General features: G+C 36.3%; 1 protein-coding gene across 3 annotated transcripts in view; it reads right to left on the minus strand.

The window, feature by feature from the left end:
- The window catches only part of XPO4 (exportin 4), a 124,877-nt gene that overhangs the window by 59,580 nt on the left and 51,994 nt on the right, over window positions 1-13,303 (minus strand). For all 3 annotated transcript variants that reach the window (XM_054447269.2, XM_054447270.2, XM_054447271.2), the window contains 2 exons: window positions 5,435-5,551; window positions 4,560-4,713 (listed from right to left, as the gene is read on the minus strand). In XM_054447269.2, coding sequence (XP_054303244.1) covers window positions 4,560-4,713; window positions 5,435-5,551 — 271 coding nt within the window. The remainder of the gene's footprint in view (window positions 1-4,559; window positions 4,714-5,434; window positions 5,552-13,303) is intronic.

Here is a 13,303-nt window from a genome sequence, read left to right on the forward strand (position 1 = left end):
GGTACAGTGGCTCAGGCCTGTAATCCCAGCACTTTGGGAGGCCGAGATGGGTGGATCACGAGGTCAGGAGATCAAGACCATCCTGGCTAAGAGGGTGAAACCCCGTTTCTACTAAAAATACAAAAAAATTAGCCAGGCATGGTGGCGGGCACCTGTGGTCCCAGCTACTCAGGAGGCTGAGGCAGGAGAATGGCGTGAACCCAGGAGGCAGAGCTTGTAGTGAGCCGAGATCATGCCACTGCACTCCAGCCTGGGCAACACAGCAAGACTCCATCTCAAAAAAAAAAAAAAAAAAAGAAATTACATTTTGGTCTTGTTCTGTTGCCCAGGCTGGAGTGCAGTGGTGTGATGATAGATCACTGCAGCTTCAAACTCCTGGCCTCAAGCAATCTTCCCACCTCGGCCTCCCAAAGAGAAATGAAACCCTAAGTCCACACAAAAACTATAAATGAATGCTCACAGCAGCATTGTTAATAATAGTCAAAAAGTGGAAACAACCCAACTGTCCATCAACTGATAAATGGATTAAAAAAGTGGTATATCCATACAATATTATGGCAATAAAAAGGAATGAAGAACTGATTGATGCTGCATGCTACAAAATGGATGAATCTTGAAAACATTATGCTAAGTGAAAGAAGCAAGGATGGGTGCAGTGGATGACACCTGTAATCCCAGCACTTTGGGAGGTCGAGGCAGGCAGATCACTTGAGGACAGGAATTCGAGACCAGCCTGGGCAACATGGCGAAACTCCATCTGTACTAAAAAATACAAAACTAGCAGGGCGTAGTGGTGTGTGCCTATAGTCCCAGCTACTCAGGAGGCTGAGGCAGGAGAATCGCCTGCACCCAGGAGGCAGAGGTTGCAGTGAGCCAAGATCGCACCACTGCACTCCACCTTGGGAAACAGAGTGAAACTCCGTCTCAAAAAGAAGCCAATCACGAAGGACCACATATTATATGATTCCATTTATACGGTATGTCTAGAATAGGTAAATGCATAGACAGAAAGTGATTGCTAAGGACTGGAGAAGGTGGAAATGGAGACTAACTGCTAATTGACACAGGGTTTCTTTTTGGGATGACGAAAATGTTCTAAAACTACTGAAAATTATTGCTGTACAACTCTATGAATATACTAAAAAACACTGAATTATACATTCTAAATGGGTATATAGTATAGTGTGTGAATTACATCTCAATAAAACTATTATTGAGACTGGGCATGGTGGCTCATGCCTGTAATGCCAGCACTTTGGGAGGCTGAAGGAGGAGAATCACTTGAAGCCAGGAGTTCGAGGCCAGCCTAGCCAACACAGCAAGACTCCATCTCCAAAAAAATTAAAACAAAAAAATTAGTCAGGGCCAGGTGTGGTGGCTCATGCCTGTAATCCCAACACTCTGGCAGGCCAAAGTGGGTGGATCAACCTGAGGCCAGGAGTTCAAGACCAGCCTGGACAACATGATAAAACCCGTCTCTATTAAAAATACAAAAATAAGCTGGGTGTGGTGGTGCACACCTATAATCCCAGCTACTCGGATGGCTGAGGCATGAGAATCGCTTGAACCCGGGAGGCAGAGGTTGCAGTGAACCAAGATAGTGTCACTGCACTCCAGCCTAGGCAACAGAGCAAGATTCTGTCTCAAAAATAAATAAATAAATAAAAATAAAATTATCTCAATATAAAGTATAAATACAAAAAATAAAGCAGATTAGAAAAAATTATGAATGGTGATTGTTATTGATAATTTAACACAGCCTCATTTAACATGATACCATTCTAAATTATCAAAATATTTAACACTAAATACACAAATTTTCCATGATTTATTATTTGTCTATCCTAAGAGACAAATCACCTTTTATTTTATTTTATTTTATTTTGAGACAGGGTCTCTTCTGTCGTCCAGGGTGAGTGCAGTGGCATGATCATGGCTCACTGTAGCTTCAACCTCCCAGGCTCAAGCAATCCTCCTACCTCAGCCTCCCGAACAGCTGGGACTACAGGCACACACCACCACACCTAGCTAATCTTTGTATTTTTTTGTAGAGATAGGGTTGTGCTATGTTGCCCATGCTGGTCTCGAACTCCTAGACTCAAGCAATCCTCCCATGTCAACCTCCCAAAGTTCTGAGATTACAAGAGTGAGCCACCACACCCAGCAGATAAACCATCTTTTAAAAGGCATCACTTCAACACTTTTATACTAAGTTAAATTTGATTATTTAGACCCTCTCCATGGTACAAGGCTGCATAATTATTCCATTCTTTCCTTACTGATTGAATGGTAGATCTCCAGGTAATTTCCAAAATTAGAAATTAGTCAGAATTGAGTTCCTTGAAATTGATTTCCCTAATGAGTGCTAAATCTGTAGCTTAGTTTAATCTCACTGCCAAGTTCTTTCTCCCACACTTAAAGCTAATCCACTCAAAGAATACTTAGCTGTAGTGCAGTCAGCCAACAAATGGCACTATATGAAAAGGTCACACAAGAACTCACTCATAAGACATGAAGCAAAATATCCTCAAGTCAAAAACCAAGATATACTTTCTTTAAACAAGGAATTATTTCCTTTGGCAACACTGCAGTATTGCTTATCATTTTCAGATGACAGGTTTTCCAAAGCTTTATCTAAGTACTTTATAAAATATTTTTTGTGTGTGTATATTTTAGACAAGCTTTGTTTCCAAACTCCCAGAGAACTATTTCTTTTTATGAAATAGTCACTCTCTACCAACTGTATTTTCCCTTAAAACAGACACTTTAAAATATATGCAGTGTAACTTTTGTTGATTTTTCCCTACATATATAATTAATATTTTGATAGCTCCATATGGACTGATAATTTAAAAATATATCTCAAGGTTTTTCAATATCTTTTCTTTCCCCACTGAAAACACTGGAGCAAGAAGCTGAATCCAATCTCTCTCCCCAACTACAAGATCCTGTTGTGGTCGTCCCCACATCTATCACCATTGGCTCACCTGAATAAAGTCTGCCTTACCAACTTTATTTAAAAAAACAAACAAACAAAAAACCTGGAACAAAAATATTGAAACACTCAAAGGGGAAATTTTTTTAAAAAGCAAACCTAAGCAAGTAGCCACCTCTTTACAACCAAAAAGAATTAAGTTAATATATTAAAGATAAAAAGTTGGTTATTGGGAGAAAGATGATTACAGAATAAGAATAAAAGGAAACAGTGACTGACCTTACTGTAAGCTTTGCCCCATAATGCAGCAGTTCACAGTGACTGCTTTTGGGAAAGAAACCTGGAGAGCCCACGAGTCAGACTCACTTTACCTGACAGAGCCCTTCACAGTTAATATTCTACTACGTGAATAGACTAAGTTTAAATGGAAGAAGGAGTTATACCCCACCACACTCCTTTAAATGTCATAATTTTACCAGCCACAAATAATTAGCGAGTTTCTATGTATGTAAATGTAGCTCCTCTTGGCTCTTGTTACAATAAAAATGAGTCCCATCCTAGATCTCTGGTCTGATTTCACATCTATTTCCTGTCTGCTTATCATCGGTCTTTTTCTCCTGAACAGACTCTCAGATTAAAAACATCTAAAACAGGTCGCATTAAATTTCCTATACCACACAGAGGCGTATTAGATCAACAAAGAAGAGTATAAAAGACAGCTAGTTATATAATGAACTATTTAATTCACGGAGGCTATTAAGAGCTCAATAAATAGTAACTAACTCCTGAGTGTTTTAAATGTATTGTTTCATTTAATTCACACAACAATCCATACCCCCATTTTACATTTGGAAAAGTTGAGACTCAGAGAGGTTCAGGTGATTTGCCTAAGATCAGCAGAGGCTTGAATCCAGATCTATCGGGCTTTACACAACAAATGGGTAGCCACTGTATATTATTATCAACAGGCAGCAGATGTCCTAGCATAGTAAATGAGACAGCAGTTCCTTAAAGTTTATGAAATACAAATTTCTCTACTTTAAGTAACTAATTTAAAAAGCAGATATATGCATTGATAATACAACCCACTTAAACTTTTGAATAATTTCCTAAAAACAAAATTCTCATTTTTTTATACTGGTAAAGGCCCTTGAAGAATAAACATATTACTAACTTATTACCTATACTTGAACAACATCACCATCCATAAAGATTAAATTAGAGCACTCCAAACTAGCTTTAAGTCAGTCAAAAAAATCAAACATAATTATTTGCCCAAGGAAAAAATGATTCAGTTTCTTAAAAGGTACTTTCTACCTGTTTCCTTTTCCTTCCCAAAGAATATTGCTAATCCTGAATTAGCAACAGCTCCGTCATCCACCACACGTTTCTATGTATTCAAACTTCTTCTACAAAGGAGTAAATAAACTTTTAAATCTTCTAGTATTATCCTAGTATCCACTGTCTTTTGGCATTATAAAGAAATTAAATTCTATTTCTTAAAAAAAATCTTATTTTCTTTCAATATGTTTTATAAAACCTGCAGAGGTGAAAGACTCCGAGCTGTAATTAAGTCACCTATGAAAATTACCACAGATAAACTATTCATTTGTTAAAAGGATATAATTTGGAGGAAGAAAGTTCCAGCTCAAGACTTGATTGGCGAGTGCAAGGTAACGCTGAAATACTGAAGACATCTGAGCATTGAGGTTTTCCCGCCTGCTGAACTCCTGCAGAACTTCAACAGTTAACATGAAGATCTGACGAAGGTCTTCTTCCTACAGTCAATAAATCACAAATATTTTATATGAAAAATTTATTCAAAATGTATCCCCTTTTAGAATCATGAAACAAAACAAACACCTTAGAATTTCCAATGGAAAACACCATTTCCTTAAGAACGTGTTCCATTTTTAGGCCTCTACTTGTAATTTACATCGCAGTATGCTTTCAAGTGACACCAGCTGGAATACTTTTACTTGAATATAAATGCTACTTCCATAGAGAAGAGAGTCTTCGACAACTACTGCGGAGCCGGAGGAGTCAGTTGCTATAGTGCAGAGCCCTAGGATTTAAGCCAATGCCTTCACATAACTTTACTCCAGAGCCAAACAATACATACAAGACAAAGAGCCCGCACCATCTGCAATAACATTTGAAATACACGGCCTTCTGGCATTCTTCCAGACCTATTTTTAAGGCCAACAGAGTCCCTTCAATTGAATTAGTTATATCTAAACACAATAAGAAATAAATAATAAACTAAAGATCTTTATAGAAGTATTGTTTTTAAGACTAGAATTAAACAAGTAATTTTAAACCATCAACTACACTCACCAAACCTATCATTTTACTATATCCTTTGAAATCACAAAACAAATCCTGAAGTACAGGCTACCATTCAACTACATAAAATAAATATTCTCACGTCATTAGGAATAGATTGAGTAAAAAGTGAATGATCCAATAATTAAAACTCAAGAACAAAACTACCAATACCTGAAAAACTCTTTTGCAGTTACCATGGAATTCCATGCTCAATCCAATGTTGCTAGTTTTACTTGAACTTGAAAATTCACTCAATAGTGCAGTCAGAATAGAACAGGCCAGAGTTTGCTGTAATTATTTGATAAGAAATAATTGTGAGGCATTACTGTTTCAATGCTTTGTTTCAATGCATTTGTTCAAACATAATAGAACATTTTCTCCCTAACTTTAGATCTTCCACTATATCTTTAGATCTTATAACAACTAGTCAGAAAATCAGATATGACAAAATAAATATTAGCTCTCCTTTCTAAGTGGTCTGGTCAGTGTTAATAGTACTTCCTCAAATGCAGTTATACAAATCCATCTAAGAGTTGAACTCAGGACACACTGTTCCTACGCAATAGTGGAATTCAAACGATATTTTAAAAAAAAATGTTGAAGGTATTATTTTGTTTAATTCGCAGAACAATCTATATCCTCATTTTACATTTGAGAGAAGTGACTTGGAGTACTTATCTAAGGCCAGCTGAGATTTCAACCCATGTTTGACCCCCTGTTCTGTTTGTAAAATGCATTCCCAAATAGATGAAAAGTGAAACAGATTTTATAGTGTCCAAAATATTACAGCCAGGTAATACCCAAAAGTTTTTTAAATAGAAAAATGAAGATTTTTCTTCTCATTGGTTCTATCCAACAGGCTCCTAATATCAACTCATTGATTTTATTCCCAGACTAAAAGAGTCAAGGTACAAAGGATGGAAAGAGGATACAAATTATTTTGGCAACTTTCCAGGAGTTAAACAGAAATATGCACACTACCTCTGAACAACCGAAAGATTAAAGTCGAGATGATACTATTTATGCAAGCTTATCCAACAGCTGAACACAGTCATACCCACCCACCAACTGCAACATCTCTGTTCAGAAATGCTTCTGATGTCAGTACCTTGACCTTACAGATACTTATCTTGGCAAATCTTAGCAAATAACTTAATGATATTAAATTCCTAAAAACTGGCATGAAATATCTGTTGAAGGTGAGAGGTGAGTGATGGTTCCATGAGTGACTAATAGACTGTCCATTTCGTATATGTCTGAAATTTTTCTTTAAAAAATGTAAACATAGGCCGGACACAGTGGCTCACGCCTGTAATCCCAACACTTTGGGAGGCCGAGGCAGGCGATCACCTGAGGTCAGGAGTTCAAGACCAGCCTGGCCAACATGGTGAAACCCTGTCTCTACTAAAAATACAAAAAAGTCAGCGGGGCATGATGGCGGGCACCTGTAGTCTCAGCTACTTGGGACACCAAGACAGGAGAATTGCTTGAACCTGGGAGACAGAGGTTGCAGTGAGCCGAGATCGCGCCACTACACTCCAGCCTGGGCAACAGAGTAAGACTAAGTCTCAAAGAAAAAAAAGTAAACATAAAGTTAAATTCTTATTTGCCTCTTAATCTCAACTAAAACAAGCATGACTATATAGCTAATATTTATGAAAGGCACAAAACCCCATACATTAAAGAAGTTTCTCAGACTTTTCCACACCTGGAAGTAAATGCAAATTCTCTAGCGAATCTAGGGGTATGATCAAAGATGCCTTCTGCAACAGTAAAAGTTCTCTGAATGCTACTGGTTTGGCATAAACACACACATTTTGTAATTTTACTTCAAAATATACATGACTTAATATAAAAATGTCCCTTTCTCCCCAAATCTTCAAGAAACCCATTTAACTGCCTTTGTATGGCCCCAGGCACTTGGAGACAAAGAAGCCAGGCACTAAGGCCTCTCAGGAAAAAACAGTTGATCACATATTTCTGTCATTTTACTGTTTAAAGTGATCTCAAAAATTCAGAAAGTACAATCCCTTCTTTTTTTAGTTAACAAAATTGTTAATTTTCAAAAATTTTCTTTTAAAATGATTAATGATTATAGTGCCAGCAATTAACATTAGACAGATATTTAAATAACATCAGGATCAACTATAAACATGATTTTTAAATACAGCTAGGCTTTGGTGGGGAAAGTAGATGTTAAATCAAATGAATACGATTCAGAGAAAAAATTTAATTCATAATGATCTAACGATGAATCCCAAGATCCTAGGATCCTGAAAACAATTTTTCATTTAGACTTAGCTTTTCACTTATCCTTTCTAAGACTCCAGTCAATAAAACATTATAAACACATCTAAATGTTTGAGAAAATTTGTCTTACTAAAAAAGGAAATTAATTTCTGAATCTCAGATGAGATAACCTATTAAAAACAGAATTCACACACAACATATAAAAACCTGCAAGCTGAAAGAATCTAGAAGCACTCATTAAACAAATTCTTACTCTTACAAAGAAATAATCTATACTAATTTTTCACAAGTAATTTACAACTTGCCACAGATTGTGTTTTACTGCATTCACCACAAAATGGCTTATTTTAAAACTACCACCATATTCAAGTTTTCAGGAACATCTCTCTAATTAATGGTCACAGCCATACGTACTCACAAAAGCTTTACTTTTTCACATGAAACAAACATTTCCCAAGATAACATGTGGTTTATGGTCAAGATGAGAAACAAATGAGTGAAGGAGAGGGGTAGGGCAACGACAGGTGAGAGCACTGCTAAAGCTACTCCTGCAACTACAAACTTCATCAGACAAAACAAGGAGCCCTGGTGGCATGGAACTGCTTTTTAGTTACAGCAATGAATATATCCCTCCAAAACAGCAAACTTCCACACTAATGAAGTACAAATTCACCCATAAAAACAAGTACATTCTTAATCGATGAGAATTTAGAACAAAATGCACTTACAGACTTAGCCCCCTGAACACCTAAGAATCTTTCGTTTTTAAATAATTTTTTCATCCTACAAAAATATACTTCTATCTTAGAAAAACTAGAAATTGTAGAAAAGCACAAAGAAAATAAAATTGTCTACAATCCTACCATCCAGGAGTTATTACTGTAACATTTATAGCTTTCCAATTTTTTGATGCACAGATATAAATTTTTATATACCATTGATATAAACCCATATATAGTTTTACATTCTACTTTTCCACTTTATACCTATGAAATAAAAAGAAAAAAAATTTAAAAACAAGTGTGTTCTATTTAAATATACCACTTAAAGACTTAAGAAATAGATAAAAAATAAATTATCATACAGCATTGTTAGAGGTATTGCAAGAAATCAAATATTCTGGCTTTAACTGTACCTACGATTACCAGCTTCCAAAGAACTAAAATTCAATAGGATATTTTCATCATTAAAATATACCAAATAGTATAAGCTCTCCTTAATTTGGAAATCCTGTAGGAATATGAGATTACCATCATAAATATTAATCATACTACACTGGTCTGGCTCAAAGGTGCCAAATGAATAGAGACTCCTGGGGAATGATGAATAATTAAACATTGATTATACATTAAGAGAGCAAAGTACTTCAACACATATCAACTGAGTATTTCTCCCTATTCAAAGGGGAATTAAACGTATCACTAAATGTCTAGGACTCACTTCTAAATATGTTTGCTCATTTTCAATATTTAATTATGGATTAAATCCCCTTCAAATGAAGTTACTCTCACATTGTGTTGTAATGAAGATAGCTAGGGAAGCAAGCCAAAAATAAAACTCCCAAGGGAGAACAGAGGACAGCTTCTTCCCAGGATAGAGAGAGGAAAGAAAAAAAATTAAAGCATCAAATCTGCCTAGAGGAGATCACCAGCTTTAGCTTTTCTTACCCTTGAAGAATGTTCTTATCTGCCTCCTTCAGACTGTTAGGTCTCAATGGGCAACCCGAGTGCACTACCCCCTAACTCACCCTTTACTGACCAGTATCTTCAAGTGCTGCCTCTCTCGCCTTTGTCAAAGTCAGAGCTAGATATTTTTCCGTATCAGAGACAGTGGCTCTGATACTTAAGACAGCCGGAAACAAAAGCTGTAGTAATTAATGTCAGTGAATTCGGATCAAAGTTGACTAACTAACTGATTGATAAAAGACTGCCATACTAAAATACACAGGAATTTACCCAGTATAAAATACAAATCTTAAGACTTCTAAGAGGTCAACACAACAATACTTCACTTATCTAAGATCATAAAGAATTAAGTTAATAGGTTAATTTTGTAAATGCAGCAAGCAAACATTTTTAATGAAACTTCCTATAAATTTTTCTTAAGGAATTATTTCTACAGCAGTTATATGATATTATAGTTAAGTGACTACTTGGAAGCTACTAAAACATAAGGGGCCCTTCCACCCGTTGGCAACGTGGTGCCAGATCCCAATGCTTGTTGATTTATGTCTGCTTCATAGCTTTTCTTAATCATCCTTTGTTGTTGTCTATCATTCACTGCTGCTGGCAATTTGACTGCCACTAACAGGTAGTTCTAAATGGATCGTTTTCATTTGCTCACAAGTTAGAAACCAAATAAAGTTTATTAAAATTACATCTAAAATAAATGATAAATAAAAACACTCTGCAGGACTCTTTCAGGAGTCCAATACAAGAATCCTGTTGTTTGAATCAGTTAGAAAATCTGGGCTCTAACAGTCCAAGATTTCCTTCTTCAAATAACTGTGGTCAAAGCCCTTCATGTACCTTGACCTCAGCTTTCTCATCTATAATAAGGGCTACCACCCTCTGCCATGCCTAATTTGCATAATTGTCCTAAGGCTCAAATTGCATAATGCTTAAAAATACCATGTAATTACACCAGGTTACAAGAAGGTAAAGTAGCAGCTGTATTTTTTATCATTATCATAAAAAATAACAACCACCTATTTCAGCTTTTTTAATTCTATTCCTTGATGACGATCTACATTCTGCAAAATTAAAATTACTAAATGTGTTACACCACTTAAAAAAGAGAGCTATAACTGAAGCTGTATCACTAAAGCAATATAGTAAATGTTCAGTAAATGCTGTTTGGATTAATGAATCAATGTTTACTTCTATGCCCAGCACCATGTTAACATAACAGAAGTTGGAAAATAAATGATGTGTTCCCTATTTTTTGGTTGTTTATAAATTTCTACAAGAAAATTTTAATATGTCAAACAAGTAGAAGACAATGCAATGAGGTGTCAAGGTTATTAAAAAAAGTCTAATTGTCTTCTTCCATTGAAGTACTGAAAATTCACAAGTTAATTCACTGACTAACAATTTAAGTAACTCTTATCTTCACATTGAAAGTCTTAGACCAGCATTCTCATTTATTTCTAGCAAAAGCCATTAATTTCAACCTAGTGAAAAAATGCCCTTCAGAGATAGCTTGCCTTACTCACCAGCTTACTGTCACAAGCCCAAGATACTCAAACACTAACTCCAGCTGACAAAATAAAATACTCTTGTTCAGAGAGAGGACTGTCTCTTATAATAGCCTGGCTCTTACCCCAGGAGCTTTATTACCAAGAATAAACTTTATGAAAGGTTGCCATACATAAAGCAGACTTCCAGCTGCTCTTCTATGCAAACATCAATGAGACTTATGATAAGAGAGATTAACTTGGCTATCACATCCAGGGGCTGCCGTAGACAAGTGAATTTCTCACCCACTTCTCTCTAGTATGGCAAAGAGGAAGAAAGGAGACTTAAATGCTAAATTAAACAGCTTTAAAAGTGATTTAACGTATGCCTACTGCTTTCAAAGGAAATAAGACAAATATGAATTATATATTTAAATAGATTAAAATTTTAGCTTAAAATAAAAAATTTTGCTACTTTCCTAGGAAGGCAAGTTTCCATATCCCTCCCAAATTAGTACTGACAGCAGGTCTGACACTACTGCAAACTGAGATGAAATAACCACCTAACCTTTATAATTATGGAAGGAAAACATCATAACTGCCCACAAGCTTGAAATAACATTATTTAATAATCATACAGGCATAAATCAACTAAGAATACATCTTTTTTATACAAATTAGATATAATCTTTCCATAAAACTGTCTGTAGAGAACCAAGTCTTTAAGATACTTCTGAAAGCATTTAAAGAGAGCCTAATGTGTTGGTTACCTATATTTTTAAAAAATACACATAAATTGGGAGAATGTGGTGGCTCACATCTGTAATCCCAGCACTTTGGGAGGTTGAAGTGGGCAGATCACTTGAGGTCAGGAGTTCGAAACCAGCCTGGCCAACATGGCAAAATCCCATCTCTATTAAAAATATAAAAATTAGCCGGGCATAGTGGCATGCGCCTGTAGTCCCAGCTACTCAGGTGGCTGAGGCATGAGAATAGCTTAAACCCAGGAGGTGGAGGTTGTAGTGAGCTGAGATCATGCCAGTGCACTCCAGCCTGGGAGACAGAGCAAGACTCTGTCTCAAAAAAAAAAACCATACACAAATGATTAGTTTCATTCATAGCATAAACATTTTCTTCTGCTTTTCCATACTTAAAATATTGTTTGAGAGAAAAACACATGATTTATTATAGTTCACTTCCCAAGATTCTATGAAGAAAGCAGTGAGAGACTACTAGGGAGAGAGCACAAATACTTGCTGAATAGAAGTGAATATTATCACATTTATTTTACATATTAGTGAACTAATGCCTAGAGAAGTTAATTTAAGTTAGATTGGCAATAAATGGCAGAGGTGGGATTTAAACCCAAGTGTGAATCTAAAATCAGTGTTCTATTATACTACACTGCCCCTAAAGCTGTATAAATGCAAACTTGAGACTAGTACAGGGAAATGGACCATCAAAAATCAACTCTTGGCTGGACGTGGTGGCTCACACCTATAAGCCTGAAACAGGACGATCACCTTGAGGTCAGGAGCTCAAGACAACCTGGGCAACATAGTGAGACCCCATCTTTACAAAACTATTTTAAAATTAGCCAGGTACAGTGGCACGTACCAATAATCCCAGCTACTCAGGAAGTTGAGGTGGGAGGATCACTGGAGCCCAGGTGATCGAGGCGGCAGTGAGTTATGAACATGTCACTGCACTTCAGCCTAGGCGATAGAGCGAGGCCCTGTTTCTAAAACAACAAAACAAACGAATGAAACCAATATGCTTCAAAAGCAAAGGGGGAAAAGCCAGACTACGTACAGTTTCTGGCCAATGAAGGTTGATGGAAATGTCCTTCTAGAAGAGGTGTGAGGGGAAAATTAGTTATCTAATTTAATGGTTCATGAAGTCAACACTTTCTTCATCTATAGAAAACCTTTAGTTAATTTTCTCTACTTTTCAAATCTCTCTTAAAAATCACCTTTATAAAGAAAGTTTCTAGCCAATACTAAATCAATGTTCTGATCAGTTATCATTCTCCTTTCTTACAGAGGTTTTAATCATCCTGTTCACTGTCATTTATATCTGAGACTAAGAAAATATTAAGTAAATTATTGAACCACTTACAAATTCTTAACAGTCCAAGAAGAAGAGAGGATGATATATGAAAATGTCTCAACTTCATTTTTTAGGCCTTTCTAATGAGCTAGTTTCAAGCTACTGGGCAAGGACAAATAGGGACAGTGTATGCATTTAACCTGCCATATAGAGAATATTTTTCACATTTAATGTTTTTAATGTAGTCGCCAAAATAAATTTCATCCTGCAATCCTGAAATTAAATTCTACTTCCCACTGAAGTATATTGATTTCCTACTATTATAGTAGTTCTCAGCCCTGGTATTAAAAATTTGACTTTAGAGCAGGCATGGTGGCTCACACCTATAATCTTTGGGAGGCCAAGGTGGGCAGATTGCTTGAGCCTGGAAGTTTGAGACCAGCTTGGGCAACATAGCAAAACCCTGTCTCTACAAAAATACAAAAAATTAGCTCAGTGTGGTGGCATGCACCTGTAGTCCCAGCTACTCAGGAGGCTGAGGTAGAAGAATCACCTGAGCATGGGGA

Source organism: Pongo pygmaeus, chromosome 14, assembly GCF_028885625.2.
Source record: "Pongo pygmaeus isolate AG05252 chromosome 14, NHGRI_mPonPyg2-v2.0_pri, whole genome shotgun sequence".
Lineage (NCBI taxonomy): Eukaryota > Metazoa > Chordata > Mammalia > Primates > Hominidae > Pongo > Pongo pygmaeus.